This window comes from Falco rusticolus, chromosome 11, assembly GCF_015220075.1.
Source record: "Falco rusticolus isolate bFalRus1 chromosome 11, bFalRus1.pri, whole genome shotgun sequence".
NCBI lineage: Eukaryota > Metazoa > Chordata > Aves > Falconiformes > Falconidae > Falco > Falco rusticolus.
Window position 1 is genome coordinate 26,264,452 of NC_051197.1, and position 23,040 is coordinate 26,287,491.

The 23,040-nt window shown below is 48.6% G+C and overlaps 1 protein-coding gene across 13 annotated transcripts in view; it reads right to left on the reverse strand.

Annotated features, from left to right (window-relative positions):
- PACS2 (phosphofurin acidic cluster sorting protein 2) overlaps window positions 1-22,873 on the reverse strand; it is an 83,449-nt gene extending 60,576 nt beyond the window's left edge. For 5 of the 13 annotated variants that reach the window (XM_037403733.1, XM_037403726.1, XM_037403724.1 and 2 more), the window contains exon 1: window positions 22,681-22,873. In XM_037403733.1, coding sequence (XP_037259630.1) covers window positions 22,681-22,808 — 128 coding nt within the window. In that variant the 5' untranslated portion in view covers window positions 22,809-22,873. Of the gene's footprint in view, window positions 1-17,918; window positions 17,938-21,843; window positions 21,987-22,680 lie in introns of those variants that run through there. The other 8 variants (XM_037403729.1, XM_037403728.1, XM_037403721.1 and 5 more) reach the window with 4 other exon arrangements.
- Window positions 22,874-23,040: the final 167 nt, after the last annotated feature.

Consider the following 23,040-nt stretch of genomic DNA (forward strand, 5'->3'; position numbering starts at 1 on the left):
TTAGCTTTAAAGACTAAAGTCAGCAAATAATGAAAAGCCAATTCATGGTTAAGGCTCCTTCGACAGACCATCAGTGTTACATTTTCTATATTACAGATGACACAAACACATCTGATATTTGCTGTATTAATTTAGCAGTTAGCTGGAGTAACCAGAGGCACCACCACCAAGGAACAAGCAGCAAGATGGAGACAGACCAGGCACAGCCACATCCGTCTGACCAAAGGCCAGTAGAAGCTGGGGGTCTAACAGGCCTGCACAAGACACCCACGGCACGGCAGTACAGCCTCCCATCACTGAAATGCCAGTCTCCCATCTGAGCATCTAATGAGAGCACTCAAAGTAGCACATGTCAGGGAGGGGGAGCCTTTAGGAAGCGGGCTGGTCAAGCCATTTCTGTACCCAGGGCTTCACTTCTCAGCAAGCCAGCAAGAAAACAAAGGCACAACCCACTAAGCTTACGTGAGCCAGCCAGGGTGGAGGGCAGCTCCCACCACAAGCCTTACAGATTGGTGCAAGAGCATGGACACAACTGAGCAAACAAACCGTGCCCCAACGCAAAAGGGGAGTCTGGGAGGAGGAATGCAAAACCAAACTGGGGAGTAGGGGATGAAGAGGAGAGACCTTCACAGCTGGAACAAATCCAGCAGCCCTCCCCCTCCCTGGCTCACCCCTCCCATGCATGCCCGCCTTATGCAACCTGCCTTCTCCTTGCTGGCCCCCTACCCCAGACAGCAGCACTTGTCACACAGCAGGCTGATCACAGGGATCGGCTATTCCAGGCATGCTACAGGAACGCTCTCCCTGCCTGCCATTCCCATCTGCCCCTGAGCCCTCTGGGAATAGTGGGAGCTGCACAAAGTAGCCAGCAGATGAGAAGGACCATCAGAGCTAAAGGCTTCCTAATCTGGCCGCAGCTTGCCGCAAAGCACCGAGCAGCACATCTCTGCCTCCGTCCGAGCCAGCATCCCCCTCCCGAGCTGGCTGCAGGAACAAAGCCAGCACACACCCCAGGAAATCCTTACAGCCTTAGCTAGCTCTGTTACAGGCACCAGTTGGTAAGACAAAAGGGTTAAAGAAAATGCCTCGTGGCACATTGTTTTCTCCGGTATGGCCTTGTCTGGATGATAACCCTCACTCTCTCTCCCCTCTCCTATCCTCCACCACATCCATGCCTCAGCCCTGAGCACAGCATGCCCAAACGCAGTGGCAGCAGCATCAGGTTGGGAGCTGTAACATCACCACAGCAACTAGGGATGTCACAGCCCACACATGACCAGCTCCCCTCAGCCACGCAACAAATAAGACCAGGTCCTCTGACAGCCTGCTTGCTCCTCCTCACTCCCCTCCAGAGCAGTCTGATGGCAAATCTCCCTTCACAGCAGCGTGAAGAACTCTGGTCTCCAAACCACCGCTTCCCCTGCAGCTCCCCTGCCCCATCCAAAGCCTGTATGTGCTTGGCCACAAGGAGCCAGCATGCATCTGAGCGCAGGCACATTCAGAGGGTGGTCCTGCACCAGCCAGTCTGGTTTAGTATTTAGGATTCTCTTTTTGATAGTAGGAAGCACAGGTCTCCAAGCTCTCTTGCGCTCAACTGCTTTCAAAATGCTAGGCACTATTCTGCTTTTCGTTCCAACTGCTGAAGAGCCCACAGTGAGAGCTTGCTGCCGTGCCACCTGGTGCTGTGCTCTCGGCACATTCTTGTTAGCCACTTGGTACCCCAGGGAGACACCGCAGTCCCAGCCACAGCAAGGCTTGCAAATCATTAGAGGCCAGGACTCAGCCTGCAAGACCCTGATCTTCCCCTCTGTCTGTAAATCTGCCAAAGGCTCCTATCAAGAGGAAAAAACTATGCCGACAGGAGCCTTGACTTCAGGCCTATGTCAGAAGAGCTTGTAATGAAGAGCTCAGTTCTGCTTGGGTTAACTGTCACTACGATCTCTTCATCGTAAGAAATCAGGACTGGGAAGCCTCCAGCTAAGAAAGCAGTCGAGGACAAACAGATGGCTTCTTGGTGTACCCAAATCCAAGCCTGCTCTCAGGGCATGAACAATTTACTGTCTCTATGCCTTATTTCTCCCCACTTCAAATAGCTTCCATGACACCTTGTGATGCAGAGGTGAGCTGAACAGCCCGTCGCTCCTGAGACCAGACAGGCTCACATCATGGGTCACACCAAATTACTTCTCACTCAACCATTTCCAAACGCTCCCAGTTCACAAGCAAGTCAGACACATGGCCCTCTCAGTCAAAGCCAGGATCCTGATGGCATATAATAAGACTTGGTGCTTCTCTGAAACTTACCCCACTCTGAATAAATGGACTTTCTGAAAACTGTTGTAGGGGGGGTTTCAAAGGAGTTTTGGAGATGGGGCTTTGTGCTTAAGCTTGCTTTCCCCTTGCTGACCCATCTGGACCCAAGGCAGCAAAGTCAGGGCAGGTGGCCCACTCCTAACAGACCATCATTCTGTAACCTTGATTTAAAACATTTGCATCAGGTGCCAGAATAACAGGGTTTTGTGTATGAAGTTCACAATATGGCCCAAAATAAACAAGATGGAAGAACCACACAGGCATCATTTAGAGCCCAAATGGCCGTTTGCTTTTTCACCGAGAACTCAAAATGTCCTGTAAGGGTAAAGACAGAGCAGACAGCAGCAGCAAAAAACATTCTGTGAACTTTGATGGTACGTTTGGTATTAGCCAGCACAGCAATCAAATATGCAAAGCATCTCGCTGGCGGGCCCGCTTTCAGACTAGAAGAACACTTCACAGATCCCAGCGCTGTTCTCATTGCAGTAAGTCTGTCCAAGCCTGCCATTCTGGCCTCCTTCCACATTGGCATGTGCAGCCAGCCACCCCAATACCTCACAGAGCCGACTGTCTACACTGGTCCTTTAATTGCCCCATGTTTAATGCCAGCTCCCCCCTTCACTGACTCCAGAGATAAATGGAATGACAAGCCAAAGAAATATCAAAATTCGTTAGCTAAGTTAAAAACATATTTTTTCTGCACAATTCTCATCATGCCTCAAGCACAGGTGAACTATTCAGCACCCCAAAGTGTGATTTCTTTCCAGTATGCAGGTGTTCCAGAAGTACAGCACTAGCAACTTGAACTACAGGGAAGGAGCAGCAAAGGGAAAGTTGCAACTCCAAACCCTAACGCATTCAACAGCAGGTCGGAAGGAAGGTCAGGAGAACCACCAGCTCCACCAACAGCTATTTCTGCAGCTGGATCCAACACCCCGTGTAACGCTCACAGCCCCTCAGCTGCCTGCTCTGACAGTGGCACACACGCACCAAGCTCCTCTGAGCCCCCCAGCACCAGCTCATCTTGTGCACAGGTGCTTCAAACAGGGACTACAACGCTGACAACTGATTTGGTCTCTGGCCACAGCTCAAAGGATGCTTAAAATCAAACACATTAGAATAGTTCTAAATAAATGCTTCTGGGAAAGAAGAGCCTTCCTTTTATATTTGAATGGTGCCAGTTTTTACGAGGCAACAACACAAAGCTGACAAAGCAGCCTCCGTAAGCGCTAAATATAATTCACAAAGAACTCCAGATCCTGCCACTACAGCTATGGGACTCTATTCAGCATTAAAGACACTGGGAACACCGGTTAACATCCCTCAAACTGGAACAAAATATCAAAGGTAAAGAAGCTGAAATGTACCGTCTCTTGCAGATTTGTCTCCCCAGAAAGGAAGGGGCAAACTGGGAGGAGTTTTGCAATATTAACAGTGGTCACAAAAGGCCTGAAAATGTGAAAGCATTCAACACCCTGCAAGGAGAGAAATGCTTCTTGATGCCTTTGGTTGAAGCCTCACTGTGCTCTGGCACCTATGCCTTGTGTTTCTTCCATCAAATATTCTGAGCAGCGCTTGCTCATTCGTACACTGACTGCTGGAGTGCTCACAGATAAGCTGGGAAGGAAATCACCAAAGAACAGGAGTAAGGGATCTAGTAAGATTCTGAAAGCCAAATAGTTAACTGCATTACCCAGGGTGATGCAAGAATGAGATGGCTGAAGTAAAACTACCACCACTACTGCCAGGGATGGACCTTCAGCAGTAACCAGAAGCAATACTTTTAACTTCCAAAACCAGCCAAACTGGACTGAAAAGGCTGAGACAGAGTGCAGCGCCTAGCCTGTCAAGCACAACACAAGCTCTCCGCCAAACCCATGAAAACTACAGAACCCACCAAAACTGCACCGATGAACAGAAACTGGGATCTCTTGCAGTCTTTAAAGCTGACCCATGGCGGTTACTCTGCAGTGAAGCAGCCACAGGTTTTGTATTGACAAAGCCTGCATGAAACCTGTCCCCGCTGCTCTGCGGGGATACCTGGGCAGGAAGGAACACGTGCCATGGGGCTGTCCTTACAGCCTGGGGGACAGCCAGGAGATGCATTTCCAGACCTTGCAGTGGGGCTGCAAACAGCTGGGCTTTTCAGAGGCTTCTGATCCCCTCTCAATAAAATCAGCTTCCTTTAGGGAAATTCCCGTCTCCAGATGATCTCAAAACGTCTCTCAACAGCACTTTACCAATGTCCTCCCCCCACCCCAATCCTTCACATCTAAATATACTCTCTATGCTCTAGTTTAAAGAGCTGCTACTAAAAAAGAAAGCACTTGTTTGGAAATAGCACAAAGTTTTCTATTTGTTTTCTTCTCTGTAAAAACCCCGTGTGACTGAGATTTCACTGCATTTCTCATGGAGAAGGGAGAAAACCTGGCAACTCAGACTTTGCTCACCCTCTCTCTGAAAGTTTACATCACCTTTAAATTTATCAGGGAAAAAAAGAACCACAATTTTTACTAAAGGAGTTCAGAAGAACTACCAGTGCCAAACACTCACAGTGACAGACAGAATGCTCCGATTTGCTCCGGAGAAGCATTTGTATTTCCTTAATACTCTAAACCTCTTCAGCAGCTGTCGGAAGTTGAGCTGGCAAGCAGAGATTCAATATTATTTAGATATTACATTTCTTCAGCATCATTGCTGGTGATATTTCATTCCTCAAAGCAATAAGGGAGCAATAAAGCAAACCAAGCGCCTGAATTTATTAGTTCAATTTGTCAAGAATATTTATTAAAATATCGGTGACCATGTAAACTAGCAAAATAGTAAGCTGTGATAGACACAAGGTGCTCTAAGATGCCAGTCTTCACGGCTTAGAACTTGTTCCAGAGCACTGTAAGATTTTATGTTGAATATAAGCAATAAAACAAGAAGTGATTTATAACAATTATAATCCATTCAGTCCCCACCACCTTTCATCAGGCTTACGAGTTCCTATTGAACCCAGATATATCAAAACAAACTGTAGATGCTCTACCGAATAAGCAGAGAGGGGTAAATGAGGCATGAACAAGCAGAGGCTGGATGCACGGCAGCTCTTCCTCAGCAGGATATTAAGGTTCACTGCCGGGAGGGATTACCGAGGAGCCTATTCAGCATTAAGACAGAGTTACTCCATTTGCAAACAGGATCACACCATTAGATCACTCACGGAGACCAAACTCTACAGCCAGACCAGTCTCAGCTCCCTGAAAACATTCCCTTTTAAGACCTTTGCCTGATGCAATCAGCTAACACTAATATAACAGTGATGCTAAGAGCAAGGAATAGGTATCATCATCATTTTGTGGTCAGTGCTCCTGTTTATAGGTAAGCAAGGAGCATCCTGAAACCAGGGGCATATACTCAGGCTGTTAAAGAGCATTTCTGTCACAGAAACAGTTGAGGATCATCAGTGGGTATGAGACAGGGATAAGTACCACAACATTTTTTCAACCGTAAGAATGAGATTTACCTTTAGTTTTATGCCCTCACTCAAAGGACCATGCTCAACCTCTCATTTTCACCACATGACTACAGCTAATACCAAGCACCTCAAACCTAGCATCGGGGCCTATGGTTAGTCATACGTGAATTGTACTTATGTAATTATATGGGTTTGACTGTTGAGATTTTTCACCAGTAGTCTCAAATACACAAATAGGCAAATGATCTACTAAACACTGCATTTCCAAAAGCTGTGGAATGTCCCACATCTGGCAGATTGAGCTGAGATTTAGAAGGATGATGCAAAAAATTATCTGTAAAACATTAAATCCCCTCCTCTGTGCCCATCTGTTACAGGGCAATACAAATCCACCATCACTCATGCTCTTTTCTTTCCTTTGGAGCTGGGGTACTTATACTGAAGACAGGGGCCATCCCTACCTTTTCACATCTTGCAAATAGTAGAATAAACTTCCCATTTTAAGATCTTGCATGCAGTTTGCAAAAAGTCTCCCAGCCCATGGTTTGCAGTCAAATCCATGGCTCTGAAGAAATCATATTTCCCTACAGAGAGCAAGAGAACTAGAGAAGTGTTTTTGGGGCTCCCATAATCCTGGCAAGCCTGAGCTCTCTAAAGAGCCAGCACAGATTTGCTACCGCTCCCCAGCTGTTTATTTTGAGCCTTCATTTCCACCACTGTGAAGCAAAGGTCAGCTCAAGAGCTCACAGCAAGCACCTTGAAACTGGCTGAAAAGAAACCCTGGAGCCAAGGAGAGTGCATGCTGCAACTGTTCCACAAAGAGATTTTCACATTACACACATGAGAATCCTGACCAAACATGAATGTTCATATAATTACAAATTACTAAGTAATTTCTCTGTTTTCACACCTGAATCAGCAAGAACACTAGAGGCACATGCCCCCCCATGACTGATCTCAAACACAGATTAGCTCCTGGTCAGAGCAGGTCCTCTTGGAGGGCTGGTGGAGAGTGTGAATTCACCCACAGCAGAAAAGCCCAAAGTTACTCATGCAATAGCTTGGAAAATCTGGTGGTAATTTTGAAGCCAACATGGCCCAGGAGACTGTCAGCAGGAGCAGCAGCAGTCTGCTGGCAGAGGACAGAAAACAGAGAAACAAAAGCTAGAGAAGGAGCCTGAATTCACTGTTCAAGGGCCAGGAACCATGGGAGACAAGATGAACTCTTGAATTTCCAGAGATTAGAGAACTGTTCACAACAAGCTACACCATATTCTGCCTTTAAACTGGTACAAGCCTTCTGTGATGTCCTGGATGTCAAAAAACCTATTTCAACTTACCTATAAACAGATGTTAGCTCATGCTATAACTGTGATTCAGTCAGCCCCATACTAAATCCTGGCAGCACTGGGCCATAGTGACTGTGACAGAATACATGCTTGCAGTTTCCAATTGCTGGGTTTTGTTATGCACCATAAAAAGCAAGAAATCACAAAAACCATCAAGACTGATGGATCTGAAGAGAAAAGAGTTGCAAAATTTCTCCAGTCGCTGGGAACGTAGAGGAGAGCTGCAGCATGCAAGACTGAATACTTGATGCTTCAAACTTCAACAGAACTTTTGTTTAATATGTCAGCTGGAGTATAATAAAGGACACATGATTTCCCCAATACAGTGCGGGGAGAGCAAAGGAAAACATCCCTTTTCCTCAGGAACACATCGAACATATTTCCCCACCACGGATCTACCCTGCTCCAGATAGTTCCTATCTGCACTCAAAAGTTACAAGTGGCCAAAACATTCCCAGAGCTTGATAAAAATCAAAGTCAAGTGTTTTCAACAAAATCCTCTTTGTTACCACATTCTGACTACTTGGCTACTGGAACTGCAAACCTGTTCAGAGAGATGCCTTAACAATGAAGTATCATTTAAAATGCATTTGCAGCTGTGCATATTTCACTTCAGTCACATTGTTGTGAATTATACCTCAGCGTGTCCTTGCAGAAAAGGGGTGGGCTGTCAGGGGGATGGGAAGGAGGAAAGAAAAGAAAGGAATTTCTACTGAACAAAAGAGCTCCAAGAAACTGATACAACTTTGCTAGAAGCCATTCCCAGCCCACTCAACATTTTTGATTGTATACAGACATACCAAAATCCCAACAAGGGGCATTTTTCCCAGCTAAAATATGAACCATCAGCAAATCTGACCACCACCACAGAGAAACAGGACAACGTAGTGGAAGCAAAGAAACACAGAGCAAAACCATCTGAACGGTTGTCCTAAACAGAGAACTACCTTTGAGAGCTCACCGTGGTGGCAGCCTCGCACAAACTCCTGCCCAGCATCCAGCACACTGCTAGTCAAAGCAGGATGCCTGCGGAGTTACTTGCTTTAGTGCCAGAGTCATTTACACAGCGCTGAAAAGCACACAAGATGCAAAGCACTTCTCCCCCCGCCTCCCTAGAAGCCCTGTGAAGAACCGTATGGCTTTACTAATATTCACCAGATAGTTTTACCGTGACCCATTCTACAGGGAAGTGTGTGCTGACTCCAAGTCCGCTGAGAAGCCAAGCGCTACATATTGCTTTCGCAGCTCAAAACCACAACAGTGGCTTGTGGCAATGCTGAGAGAAGCCAGGGGAGAAATAAATACCGCAAGAACACAGGAGGCAGTACACAGCTGGGACTTTGGTGAGGTCAGGCTAAACCTACTCACAACCCAGCTCTGGACCAGAGCCTGTACTCAAGCACCTGGGTGCAACAGGTTTTTTGATCCAGAGATCCCCTTGAATGTTAGTGCTGTACAAAGGCAGAAACACTAGGAGCCAGGTTACTTGGACCTGCAGGAGAGCAATGCTGCAAAGCAAACTAAAGCATCCAAACACAGACAAGGTGTCGCAGCGCTCTCAAAACTAGCCGGCTGCAACAAGGCTTTTACCACCCTGTACCAGGTTAACTTCAATAAGTAGTTCCTGCGCCTTGCCCCGGCACAGCCACCAATCCCCCACAAGGTTTCAACAGTTCATCTACTGGCCATGCTGTTTCTTCATCCTCTTCAGGCCAGTCCACCCTGCTTCTTGCCTCTGCTGCATCCAGATTCTTTCTCAGGCTCCTCTTCCAGCCAGGCTCTCCTCATCCAGGCCCTGTGCTTCTCCCAGGGCCTCTCCTTATCTCTCCTACATTCGGGGCACTCTGTCTTCTCCCTCTGCTCCCTCCAGGTCTCTCTTCATCCAGTGCTCCTCTTCCATACCCCTTAGAGCTATTTAACTACTTAGCAGGAACCAGCCACAGCTGCACCTTATCCACATCAGCCAGCCCACCGCCCCTGAAGCCAGCCCACAGCTGTATATTATCAATGTTAATTAACCTGCCCTCATTCCTCTATAATTCCTCTACAACAAGGCAGATGCATCTTCAACACATGGTACCATCGGCATCTATGCAAGGGCATCAAGAAGAGTGGAGCACTTTGCACACAACATGTGCACAGCAAGGGACCAGCACTAGAAAGCTGGCCTTGAATGCAGGTGCAGCAGGAACATAAACAGAACCACTTAGCACTGCCAGGCTGCATGTACATTTAGGTTACGATCCTGGAACAAGGAAACAATTGAACGAACAGCAAAAGCTTATTATAAATGGTTTTCTAAGGACACTCAGCAGGACCTGTCATTTACATATCAGAAAAACAGGAGCATGCTGACCAAAGGCTGAATTGAGAAAATCCACCTCTGAAATCCCTTCTCCCTGGAAAAAACACTACCTGCTTGCTTGAGCTAAGCACTGGCCAAGGCTTCTGATCCTCCAGCACATCCCCATGGGCCAAGGGTAAAGAATCACCAGAATTTTGTCTCAGTGAGCAGCTTTACACTTGAGGGGCTACATGCTACATGTTGGGAGGAAAAAAAATCCTCTGATCTGCTTTGGTATCTGCAAGCAGCTGTCTCAGATCCTCACTGGGACTGAACATGAGCAGGCAAAGCTCATCCAAGTACCTGGAGACACTTAAAGTCTATTTGTGAGGCAAGGACAAAGCCTGCATTAATGGTCTTCAACTCTATTAAGCAAAATAAAGCAGAATCCTGACAGAAAGAAGACACAGATCCCGCCAGCCTGAAAGAGAAATTGGAGCACCTTAAATTCTGGCACGCTCTCAGGCACAGCACAGGGAAGAGGTAGAAGAGCAAATAAAAGGGAGTTCAGCCCCTAGCAAGCCACTAGCAACATGAAATATATATGATACAGTTCTTGCAGTTCTCAGCTTTCCTTGCAAATCCTTCATTTTAAGGCAGTGGGTGCAACTTGATCGGGAAAGCAGCATATCATCTTTCTACCAGGTAGAAAGCATGCAGGTATATTTTCATGAAAGGAAAGGGGACATTTTGGAAGGATCCTTTTGACACTGAAAACTGCCCTCCCAAGAGGAAGAGACCACAGAGGATGGCTGCAGGACAGGCCCAAGGACCTCTGAACAGACCCTGCAAACTGTACATCAGCAGGCAGATGGAAGGGTGGAAAGGGCCATGGGAGGAGAGCAGGATTAGAATTATGGTAAGTGATACTCTAACAATAGCTTTCTTTTAAGAAGGAAGCTCTTCCTGCTGTAGTTAATCTATTTAGTCTGAATATAAATTTATACACTGGGGAAGGACCGGATGAAGGACTGGTAACTCCTCAGTCAGCTAAAACCAACCATTTTAAAGCTCCTGCAATACCTACCAAGTAACGTGGACCATGGCAGAGGGGGAATTGTTGCACGCCCTAAGCTGCTGTCAGGGGTTGTTCAGTGGAGCTGCTCCAGCCTTTGCAAGGGCTAGGTGACCTAGGAAGGTCTTTTTCAGCCACGTTTTCTATTTTCATCATTTCTCCCCACCCCAAGAGGTCATGCAGATGAAAACACCAATTTAACTAATGCCAGATGGGAGGTAAGTTAAGCCATATGAATCTTTGCTTATTATGTAATTACCTTCGTGCCTTGTAGAAACATGGAAATGCTTACAGTCACTGGCTGAATATTTTGTACATAAACAAACATTTCTAGGCTGTTATTATTTTAGAGAAATTAAGCCCACATGGTTTTGACCAACTACTCCATCACCACGTGGCACATTTATGAAAAAAACAAGCTTAATTTTGAAGCTACGCCAGGAGGTTGCAGACATCAGTCTCCCCCAGCAGCCCAAGATAATACTTATCAAATGGGCTCATCAGCTCACTGTTATAGACTTACTGAGTAGAAACTTAAGATTATTTGTACTCAGTGTTAAATACACCAAATTATTTTCTGCAGAACTCAAGGTCATTTAATTTACTTTCAACAAGTCCCAACACATTAAAGAAAACAGCACTGAGGCGGTTCAAGCTTATTTTGTTACTGAACCAGAGCAGTATGGCAATAGACAGTTTCAGCACCAAACACATTGAACCATGTGCCAGAACATCCAGAGGGCACTTATGTAAAAATCTATAGGGAAACTTCACGTGTACAGGTGAAAGCAGCACTGAGAAATTGTTACAGATACAGCTCTGCAATTCATGCTCTTACTATAAAGTCATTAGCAATTAAAGATCCTGTGCACGGATGCAGAGTTCTGAATGAAGCCAGTTGTATTTGTAGGTGTCCCATTAGAAACCAGGAGCACATGTTAGAATTTGCATAAGAATCGGTGTGAAAGATTCAATTACATCCCCAACAATCTCCAGTAGCTTTGGTTACACTGTCAATTATTCAAGTTAGAAAGCGCCTGTCTGACAATCTCCTTGCAAAAAGTCTAGCTCCCAAAACCTTCCCACCAGAGAGCTCCCCTTACAGCCCAAATGAAGGAAAGACCACCTCCACCCCAACCATCTCTTCCCCTTGACCTACTCCGTAGCTCTGAGCTGGAGAACACACACAAAACTGTGGACCACCCAGGGCTTCTAGCATGCAGCTAAAACACAAGCCTCTAAACAAGGGGCTGGACTTCTCCTCTCACAGTCACTAAGAGTCATTTCTCCAGCCTAAAGAGAAGGTCTGCTAAATTAGAAATGTGGTGCATGCACTGGAAGCACGCAGAACCACTTACTGCTTCCACTTCATGACTTTACAGCAGCAGCAGCACTAGATTAAATGGGCTACCCGGTTTGTCCTCATCCCCACACTCTGCCTGCACAACCATTTGGACCATCACACAGCAAAGCACAGCAGAGAACCGGTCCGACTAAAACCCAACCCACCTCCTCACCTCCACCCTCCAAATCCTGCCCTGGTCTGCTTTACCATGTGAACTCTCAAGCGCTTGCACTGGCACAAGGCAGAAGGTGCTGGTAGACAGCAGCTTAAGCAGGTAGGTTGCAAAGAACCACCAGACCCATCAGCCTTAAAGGAGCTGGCAAAAGCTGGCTATAACCTTACCTGAAGAGCACACAGCTCCACGTACATCTGAGAAAGAGTTCTTCAGTGACCGAGCTATTGGAGCTTTGCTGTAACAGGCAGGGGACTGGTAAATGCATGTGTCTTACATCCACAACTACCCACTGCACAGATGGAACATTAAAAAGATACAAGAGCACTGATGCTGGCTCCCCATGGCCGGGAAATGGGTAACTAAGTTGCTCTGCTGTGAATGGTAATGTCCGTGTCCCCGTTACAAACCACAGAGTTCACATGATTGAGGCAGCAGTGAAATCAGGACACGTGTGACAAGGTGAAATAAAGACTGCACACGTATCTGATGAACTGGAAAGTTTGCAGCATTATCTTGAGATTAGACCCCACGTTACAGACACTCATTTTCAGAGCAGCCCCTCCAGAGGCAGTCAAATCTAGCTCTGGCACAGCCTCCAGCTGAAGTGTGCTCTCCCTGAAGAAACTCAAGACTGAGTGACCTCAAATGATCCTGCTATATTTGTAAAAACATGTGCGAGGAGATGTCCTCCAACAGCCCTACGACTTTCATGGGCTTAGGAAAGGCAGAGCACTTCTTGTCAAGATTCCTGCCTGAACAGGGTTAAGAGTTACGCTGCCAGACCAGCTCCCAAAAAGACGAGAGGTATCAGCCTCTCCAGCGTGAAAAACAGGGCTGCCCTTTTGAAAACACAGACCGAGACCCACAATCCCAGAGCCAAATACATCCAAAGAGAAGCCATGCCTCCAGCAGGTCCAACAGAACCTCACAAACTATTCACAGACTGACATTTTAAGCTGGTACAAAGCCCCCCAGACTCTCAGTTCTCCAGTTTCAGGATGCACTGCAAAAACAGTAGGTAGACAGCAAACTCTCTGCGGTAAAGAGAAGGCTGTGCTCCTCTGCAGCTGGCCCTCAGCAGCTTCCAGGATCGCTGTGAGACCTGGTGGTGCACCAGTTGGAAAAAGTAGCATAATATATGGAAAGGAAGGCTTAGCTGGGAATGGCCTCAGACATCCTAATCGTGGAACTGCACCCATACATAAACTGATAGGAGACCACACTGCTGTGTGAAAGGGCAGCCTGGTCCACCTTGACTGTGAGGTCCCACTTCTGATCTAAGCCACCTACTAGACTTCCTTCCCCCCGCCCCCCCTGCATTAGGACAAAGCAGGTGGGCTGAGCACTGCAAATTGTTTCTCATCCAGAAGCAGCAGTATGGCTGTGCAGGTTCCTCTCATGGTATGCCCTGACAAGCAGCTGCAAGAAAGGGAATTGCACTGGTTTAAAAATCCTGCAATAGCTGTTTCATGATAAGTCATTGTCAAGTTACAATCTCACTGCTTTAAAGAGAACTCCCAACAGACCAATGTGCTCTGAAGGAGCAGCCACCATCAGTTCTGAACGAACAATGTGCCTCAGCCTTCGCAGTTGTCCCCTCTGGCCAACGGCTGCTGCATGCTCCTGCATATAAGCCTAGCTGACTGCAGGAGCATGTCACCAGCTTGCCACAATGGCACAGTCACGGCACAGGGCAGCGCAGCCGGGTCCCTCGGCAGAGAATTCCCCCTGCAACCCACCGCAGCAGGAGCCAGGACATGTTGGGGATCACTCACACAGGACACGGCAGACGTGACACTTGTGGACCTCTGCCTGGTTCTCAGAAGCTGGGGTCTATCTGCATTAACCACATTCCCCAGGCAGAGATTGTGCTCTCAGCAGAAAGGGGATACAGACTTCTATAGACTATATATAGATAAGGCTTCCTAAGAATCTCTCGACAGGGGTTATTCTCTGCTCTATATCTAGATCTGGCCTAGTGCCTGTTGAGAAACATGTATTGGACAGGCACATGTGCAAACTGCAGCTCATTTTGGTCATTAATGAGTGCCCTGCACGAGAAACCCTTGAAACACAGGCCAGAACCATGTCAGGAGCTCTGTGGTTTTCCCATGTCTCCATTTGCAGCCCTCCATGCGTCTCCCTGCAGAGGTGAAGACCCCTTTAGAAATCTCTCTCCTGCACATGATATTTACTTACCAGCAGCGAGAAACACCTCCCAGCCCTCACACTTTGTAGCTTTGTAGAAAAATAAAGAGCAGGAAAGGATTTTTATAGTCAAGCTTAAAGCAAAGGGGTCTGATGAAAGGAGACAGTGTCTTTCTTCAGGAGATTTTTAGCAGCAAAACAAAGTGCTTTGCTCATCAGTGAAAACATGTTTCACCTCACCCTGCACACAGGCACGCACTTGATTCCTCCCCCACCTTTACACCCTCACATCTTCAAACCAGCACTTCTCTCCAGCCCCAGCAACACACACTGAAAAAAAACCCATCCTGGATTGCCATGTTTGTTCCTTTTTACAACGAAAGAAAACTACCTCCCCAAGGCCCAGGAGGACCTGCAAGCTGTGCAGGTTTTGGTTAAACAACAGTGTTCCCCCTTCTCTACTCCCTTCCACTAACCTCCCACAAGCTCCAGAGCACCCGACTGCCAAAAAGGTGAATGAGACAGAGAGGGGAGTTGGTTTATCTTCCGACCAAACAAGACCTTGAGGGGGAAAGTCCCACACATCTTAAAGCACTGGGGAAAAGGTGGTAAACTACCATTTCCCAGCAACAGCAAAGCGATCACATTTATTTATTTAACTTTAGTACAATTAGGATGAATCACTGCGGGAAACAGGGCGAGTTTTGATCAAAACTGCCCAGTGTCCGGGTGCTCTTCCCTGCCCAAATGACACCAAATAACACACACTGTCCTTGGGGGCATTTCCCAGCACGTTCAAACATCTGAGACAAACAGTTAGCTCTCCAAACCAGTACAGAGACCGCACAGCACACACTGTGCACAACATCAAAGTTGATATTTTATGCTAATCTGCCTGCTTACAGGAGAACAAATGCTATTTTCCTTGACAACTCTTCTGAAATAAGATCTGAGCAACCATGCAGATTTCAAACTCTTTTGAAATATCAGTAAAACAAACACTCAGTTTCAGTTTTCAGTGCAAAATCTCCCCCAAGAACGGCCACTTGGCAGTTCAGGCAGACAGCAACTTCCACCCAGCCTGCAGGAGCTGCACCCAAAACACAGGTGCTGCAAAGGTGCAGTAGGCGCCATGCACCACCCCAAGCCAGGCAACCAGCAGCACCCTTTCTGGCTTGCAGACCTCAGCTCTAGTTTACATGCATGAGAGCCTCCACAAAGCAAACCTCACAGCACGCAAGCTGCTCTGATCTTTATTTTTGCTACACACTTTAAAAATTACAATGCTTTCCCACTGGAGCAGGGGAGGTCCAACACCGGCACTTGAGCTGCTGATCAAGAACAGTTACAGCCCTGCAAGAAACAGCACTGGAAGCCAGACTGCCCTGCAGACTTGCAGCTGCCAGATGAAAAGAAACAGTCGGGCTGCCTCAGAAGTAAGGCACAGCTCATACCAAGTGACAGCCATGCAAAGCGCTGCAGGAAAGGCTGAAGCGGTTCTAGAGGAGGAAACGGGTTCCGGACTCCAGCATGCAACCAGAGAGCCCATGCATCTACTTTTCCAAACACATGGAGCTCATCTCCTCCTCCTTCCCCCAGACTCGGGCTCACCAGGCAGATCTGCAGACCCTCTACTACAGTTGCACTGATCCAAGGACAGGGCCTACATGTGCAGTAGTCACCAACCACCCTCATTTTTGAGGAATCCCTGCTCCAGAGCTACTGGCTGCAGCATGCCCATCAGAGCCGTCTAGGCAATTCATTGTTTTAAACAAACGAGTGATTAGCCAGGATCTACTCTCTCCTTGTGAAGCTGGCTGCATGCCCTGCAAGCCTCCACGTCGCTGTACAGTACCATAATCCAATTAAACCTCACCATGAGAGGAGCTTCACGCTATCACATTCAATTAGGCAGTTAAGCCTCTTATAATCTGCACATTAGGATCCATCCGGGCTAACACTCCCCAGCACTGTTTGGGAGGTGGCACTCTTCGACCAAGCAAAGACACACATCTGCCACATCTGGAGCCACAGGAGAACCATACAGCTTAGGAAATTCATCTGGCTGGATTACAGGGAGGTAGAAGCACAGGAAAAATAAAATACAGTATCCAGTTCCTGCCCGCTCACAGTTACATGCTCTCTGAGCCTCCCTGCTCCCCAACTTCCCGCAGAAATGGGGCAGTTCTGAAGGAGCACAAGGGGCCCAGAAGAATTTCACTCTCTTAATAAGTTAATGGAAAGGCGAAGGCTAATGGAGGACCTGGCAATAAGGAGTCGTTTGGCAGCCAGCCACCAATTCCATAGGAAACACCCTCCCGAAAAGGTCACCATAACGGTGGCAAAATTTGGCCCAAAAGAATTAGAAAAAGCTGCCAAGATGTGACGCAAATAAAGCCAGCGAGCAGGCCAGCTTCCTGCGCAAGGCCAAAACATGAAGTGCTCTTGGAAAAAGAAAGATTAAGGGTTGCAAGGAACATAATGGCCTCTTGTAACAGCTGAGTTGTTGCTTTTCTTTTCTTGGCAGTAAAGAGGGATGTTTTGTTGCTGGTTGATTAATCTATTATGCAAATCATTTCATAGCTAATTTGATACAGCCACAAGCTTGCCACAGAAATCACCTGCCTGCTCAGAGCTGATGAAAGGTGGAGTATCAATGGCTCCATTCGATAGAGCTTTTATTTCCTGGACAAGCAGCTGCAGGTTGCCTCCGGCCATGCAGGGCTGCCAGAGCACAGGCCAGACTGCCAGGGAACACGAGGGGAAGGTCCCTTGGGCACCTTCACTCGGTGGAAGGCAAGAAGGCCCTTCGGAAGAGCAGCCCTTTCCTTCCTTCCTTCCTGGAAGGCAAGGAAGCAGCGCCCTTCTGCAACGGGCAAGTGCAAAACATCCAGATGAACACCATGTACAATCCCATCCAATATCCTTTTGCTAGCAACTTTGAGATTTTAAGACTTTTGCAGAACTGTTCTTGACACGCACAAGCTTCACCTTACATCAGCTGTAAGGTGAAGCTTACATGATGTAAAAGATATAATAGGTCTAACTGGATGTTTGATCCCAACAAACCACTCGGCTTCTAGACAGAACATTTTTTCCACTGAATACAAGAGTCCAAATTACATTCAATAGTATCATACAAAGTGACAAACTTAGTAACTGCTGCAATAGGATTTACATGGGGAGCACTAAGGGATCATCTGATCTTGCCGAAAATAATGTCATTTCAGTCTTGATCTCTTCCACAAAACTAAGGAGGAGAAACAGGATCTCCTGGCTCTAAGAATAAAGGGGTTGGTTTAAGCCACTGCACTTTACTCCAAGCATTTCACCTCCATCGCTCATTTGTGGATGCTTTCCTTCATGCATCTCAAATGTTCAACAACACCTTAATGGTGGGTTTTTTTTAAAGCCTGTCCTGTGCACTCATTTGTATTCAATTTCCTTCAGTGGTAAAATGTTAGACATTCCATGCTATTCAAAGTCAAAACAAAGCCTCCAAATAAGCACTTCTGAAACGTACCTAGTCATCTGAGTAATTAGACATTTTTCTAGTTCCAAATGTACTGAAAATCTACAGTCAGCTCCCAATGAACGTGCCAGCAGTTATCCTAACAAACAAGAGTTCTCTCCTAAATGATAGCATACCAGTAGATCAGGAGGTGAAGATACATTTAAGTTAACATCTCCCCCTATTTGAATTAATCAGCATTTTTAATTATGTAGCATCACCTGATCATAATTATTATTCTAGCAATCTGTCTACCTTTGTGCCGATATGGCACATAGTTGCCATTGCTGAAGCCAGGCCAGGACACGCTCTCACTGGCCCAGAGAAGTTCCCGTCCCCAGTGTAGGCACACATCCTTCATACCAAGGGGCAAAGGCTCTCCCTCCCAAGCACATCTGCAGCAAACTCTCACAGAGAACAGCCAGCCGTGGACTTGACGCAGGTCACAACCCCCTCAGCCGGAGTCTGGGAAAGGGAATTAACACCACACAGAGGTGCAAACATGCAGATTGCTGCAGTGGCTCCATGCCCCAGCAGTCCTCACTGCATCCCCCCTGATCACACACCCATGCCATTAGCTTTACGTGGTCGCAGACCTCTTTGCAAACCACTGCAACTCATTAACTGACAGGCAGCAAGATACATCAGAGGAAGAAGATAGGAGCTGGCACAGGGAGCGGAGCCCTGGGGCATGGGCAAACTGTTAGGATCCACTTGGCTGCTGTGAATCCACAGCCTCACTCCAATGAGTTCCCACTGCCCCTGGGGACGTCCGCACCAGGGCTGGTGTGAAAGTTCACAGGCTTCGAGGCCATCCCACAGCACGCTGAGCAGTAACATCCCTGCACCAGCAACCTCCTGTTCAAGTCCAGGGGATGTGTGTGGACTCCCTTCATGTTTCCTCAACCAGCAGGCAAGCTACAGAGGCAAGCCAACACGTGCAATACTCAGGCAGTGCCCAGTAAACAACCTCAGATCCCCAGCACTGTCTTTTCCTTGGTCTATCCACAGGCTTCCTTTGTATCTCCATGGGACACCAGGCCCACTCCCACCCCATATGCGGTTTGCTCTGAATACACTCCACTTTACAGTTCAAAGCTTTGCAGGAACTTTTTCAAGGATGTGACAAGGCAGTAGCGTAAAATGAAACCCATTCTGAATGGGAGCACTGACTCTCACCTTCTCTTGCTCCAGCAGACCCCCTTCCAAAAAAACTTTGCCCCCAAAACCGCTCTTTCTCTAGACAGCCTCCTCATGGTGCTGCCTCCTCATGAGGCTCCTTCAGGATGGGATGGCACTACATCCTGCCATTCAGGCCCACAGCTTCATCAAGAGATTGGAAAGAAGAAAAAAAAAATAATCCACAGAATAATTCTTACTTTTCAGTGTGAGGAAACTGAGGGAAAAAGTGTTGATTCTCTCACAGACATGCAGCAGAAAGGTCACTCTCAGTTTTTACAGGTGGTAGGGAGAACTTTATGTAATGTAACGTTCCTCAAAGGAAAACATTTCAATGCACAGAAGAAACAGCAGAAAAAGGTAGGCATCTCTCCCTTCTGGTATGTAGCGGTTACGCCCAGATAGTAAGGCAGTTTGAGTCACGTTTCTGGGATGACTAAAAGAAAGTACTTGCATTTCAGGACTATGGTCAAAACCCTCAGGAGCTACATGTGCTGAAGAAAGGAATCAGACAATCATTTCTGCAAATGGCAGAAGAGAAAGGGAAACCAGCACCAGTGCAGAACACCACCGAACCTTGTGTTTCACTCAAAACACACAATGGCAGAACAAGGCTATGACTCCTCACTATTACTCTTCCTAAGTTTAGACACAGCCTTTTCACACAAGGAAACTCCATGGACGCACCAAGGCAGCCTTCCAGATTTTACTGACACCCCACCCAAGCCAAATGGGCTCTCAGTAAATCACCCGCCAAAGAAGAGTTGCGTGGAAGAGCAGTGCTTTAGGGATCTCCCTCCCACAGCCCAGTTCTCAGCCATCATCTGGGAAGCACACACCACCTCTGCATGAGGCCCTCCACCTCAACACCCACCCACACAACATGGGGCAATGCAGGCACAGCCCGCTCCAGGCACCGCTTCCACCCAGCCCCTCTTGCTCCAGCTCACTGCAGCAGAAACAGCTTAGAAATGGGGTAAGATTTATTGTACCAAAGAGAAAAGGGAAGGAAACAACACTCCTTCCCCAAACACATGCCCCTTTTCCATGAATCCTCTGCCTTTCTGCCAAGTTCAAGCCTTCTCAACTAGGAAGGCCTGTCCTGTTCAACAGAAACCCCAAGGGGAACTTGTGGAAACGTCAGGAGAGCCCAAGACAGTTCCACAGTACTCGACCACACACCATGGCCCACTCTCCTCCACATCCTCCTTTCATGTCCCAACAGATCTCTGCTTGAACAACAAACTCGTTTTGAATATTGTTTTCCCCACAGAACACTTTTCATCGCAGTCTCTCTCGCTTTAACACAAAGAATCTTAAATGCTGCTGTGCCACAGGAAAAATCGTTACAATAACTTAAAATACAGAAGCAGTAGTATGACTTAAAGGTTTTCAAACTCCTGCGTTCTCTGACAGAGGTTTGTGGCAGAGCCTGTAATGAAATGCAAAACATTGACCCAGTCACAAGACACGATGTTAAATGATTAGAAACAGAACTGAGCGTCCAGGCTCTGCCCCCCATCCCCCCCCACTGCTGCTACAGAATTCAGTGTTTGCCCAGCACATGCAGCATAGCACACACCTCACCATGCTAGCAGGCTAACACCGCTGCAGAAGCCGCAACCTCGGCTGCTCCTGACTTCACTTCAAATTAAGTAAAAACACTTGGCAGCCACAGCTACAGCTGCAGGTCTGCCATACGCTGCACCCCGTGCGCAGCCCCCGCACGCTTGCCCAGCCCATGTGGGGCAGCCTGCGTCCAGGGGGGCTCTGGCAAGACCTGCTAATTTGGTCAGCAGCAGCAGATGCGGCAGCTGCATGTCTGCTTATTCCCCACCCCGGCTCTACGAGAAAAGGGCAGCCAGGAACGGCAAGCAAAGGCGACAGCAACAACAGGGCTGAAACCAGAGGGACCCACTGCTACACACAAACTCCCTCGTACAAAAGCTTATGTTCCTAGAAGGTCCCAATTGCCCCAGTTCTCCCATCGATGCCTCAGGCCCCACAGCATGCAATCAGTGCTTTCACCATCCCTTGCTTCAGTAATTCCAAAACTTCCCTCTTCAAGCCCCAGTTCTGCCCCACCTGCCCAGATACCCATGTGTCCTTTGCATCACCAGATTCCTGCAGGCACCTCGACCAGCTGCCTGCAATCTGCTGCCCACCACAGTTCAAGCACCCAGGCCCCAGCCTAAATGCCGAGTCCTGTGCAGATGCACCCCATCCCTTACCACATCAAGGCAGGGCCAGTGTCCTTACACTGCATTTTCTGGTCATCTACAGATCTGCAAACGAGCAAGCTAGTTGTGAGCACATTTTCAGATCTGCAACTATCAGCACAAATGGTAATGCAGAACTAAAAGTCCTTGACAGCGATGGACATTTGTTTTTTTATTTCAGTTTAATAGCCACTGTTACCAGGTTGGATGAGATGGGAACCCAACTGCCTTCCTGTAGTCAAGGGTGCAATGGAGAGAACAGTTTTCAAAACAGCGTTACAAGAGGGGCCTCCGTGTCCTCTGTACACCACCAGGGTCAATGTGAATCGCACTGGAACCTGCTGCAAAAATTCCAAGTGCACCAACTGCCCTCCAGCTTCTCCCATGAAGGCAACTCCTTCCCCAGCAAAAGGTTTCCTTGAAGAGGGGCACATTCCCCTCGGTGCTAGTCCCCTTCCAAGACCTCCCGCTGCGGAGAAGGAAGGCTAAGCAACACACAAGTGGAGAAAGTCGCTGCCCGACAGAACTCCAAAGCGCTCTCAGCACAGATAAGACCATCTGCACCTGCAGGACTCGGGTTCTCCTCTGCCCCACACTATCTTCCTGCCCACAACGTCAAAGCCCTACGACTGTGGGTAACGTGTAAGCTAAGATAGTTACTAGCCCCACAGCAAGCCGCTAGCCCTACAAGACAGGGGCATGGCCATCAAGTCCAACCTGCTATCTGGATGGCGCAGAAGACGGAGGGATTTGGGGGGGTTGTAAAGCTTGCAAAGCCTTACATTCCTGTGAGGTCAGCCCGATGGCTCTGTTCCCTTTTTCCTCACTTGCTGCATTCCCATTAAAAAGAAAAGAGAAAGAGGAGCTCTTCAAAGATTCATCTTCAGCACGTTTAAATCCTCAGAGGCGTTCTGTTAAAGCCAGACTTGAAAAGCACAAATTTTATAAAAATTAAAAGGGATCCCTCCCATGTGGGCTAAAAAAAGCACAGGCAGGGATCTCACCCGCGCGTTTATAGGCACCCAAATGCACACCAGAGGCGGGGAAAGATTCGAGCCTGGGAGCGGGTGAAACGCCAGCTGGAGAGAAACCGGCGCCCACCCGGGCAGCCGAGAGCGGGGCATTTACCAGGCCAAGGCACGTTAACGGGACAGCCCACAGGGAACGGGGGGGCTCGGGGGGCACAACCCGGGCCGGGAAGGGCCCCCAAACCCGACCGCCGACACCCCCTCCCCCCAGGTTATTTTGGGGAGGGGCGGCACTCTCCCACCGTGAGGTGACTCCCTCGCAGGGCTGACAGAGGACAGCAGCTTAAGCTCCCCCCCCTCCTTTTTTAGGGCTGGGGGGTCCCTGCACCCTCCCCACCCCAGAGCCCCCCGGAGGGGTCGGGGGAATCCTGCCCACCGCTGTGTAACGGGGAAGGGTGGGACACCCGAAAGCGGAGGGAAGGGACCCTCATACTGAGGGAAGGACCGCAAAGCTGTAGGGGAAAGCGGGATCGAGAGAGCAGCCCCCGGGGCCTCGCGGCTGGGCGGTGGTCTCCCACCGCCGGAGGCCCGCATCCAGCGGCGATGCGCCGGGGGCTGCCCGCTGGAGGGGAGCGGTCCGCCCGCCGTTACCTGGGGACGCAGCTAGGGCTGGAGCCGTCGATCTCCCAAGTGGCGAAGAGGTTCATAGGCACGGGCCGCCCCAGGGCCCCGGCACCGCCCGGGAAGCTGAGGCGGCTCCGTTCTGCCGCCGCCGCCATGGCTGCCGGCCTGGCGCGCGCCCACCGGGCCGCCGCCGCTGCCGCCTGCGCCACCGCCCCGCCCCGGCGGGGGGAGTGTCACGTGCGGGGGGGCGGGGCTCCGAGGGGCGGGCCTCAAGTGCCTCCCGGGAGGGTCTCTCGATGGGGCGGAGCCATTGGCTAGGGAGGGGATGGGGGCGTGGCTTTAAAGTGCGGGCGTGGTTTTCCGAGGGGGCGGGGCTCCAGTGGGGAG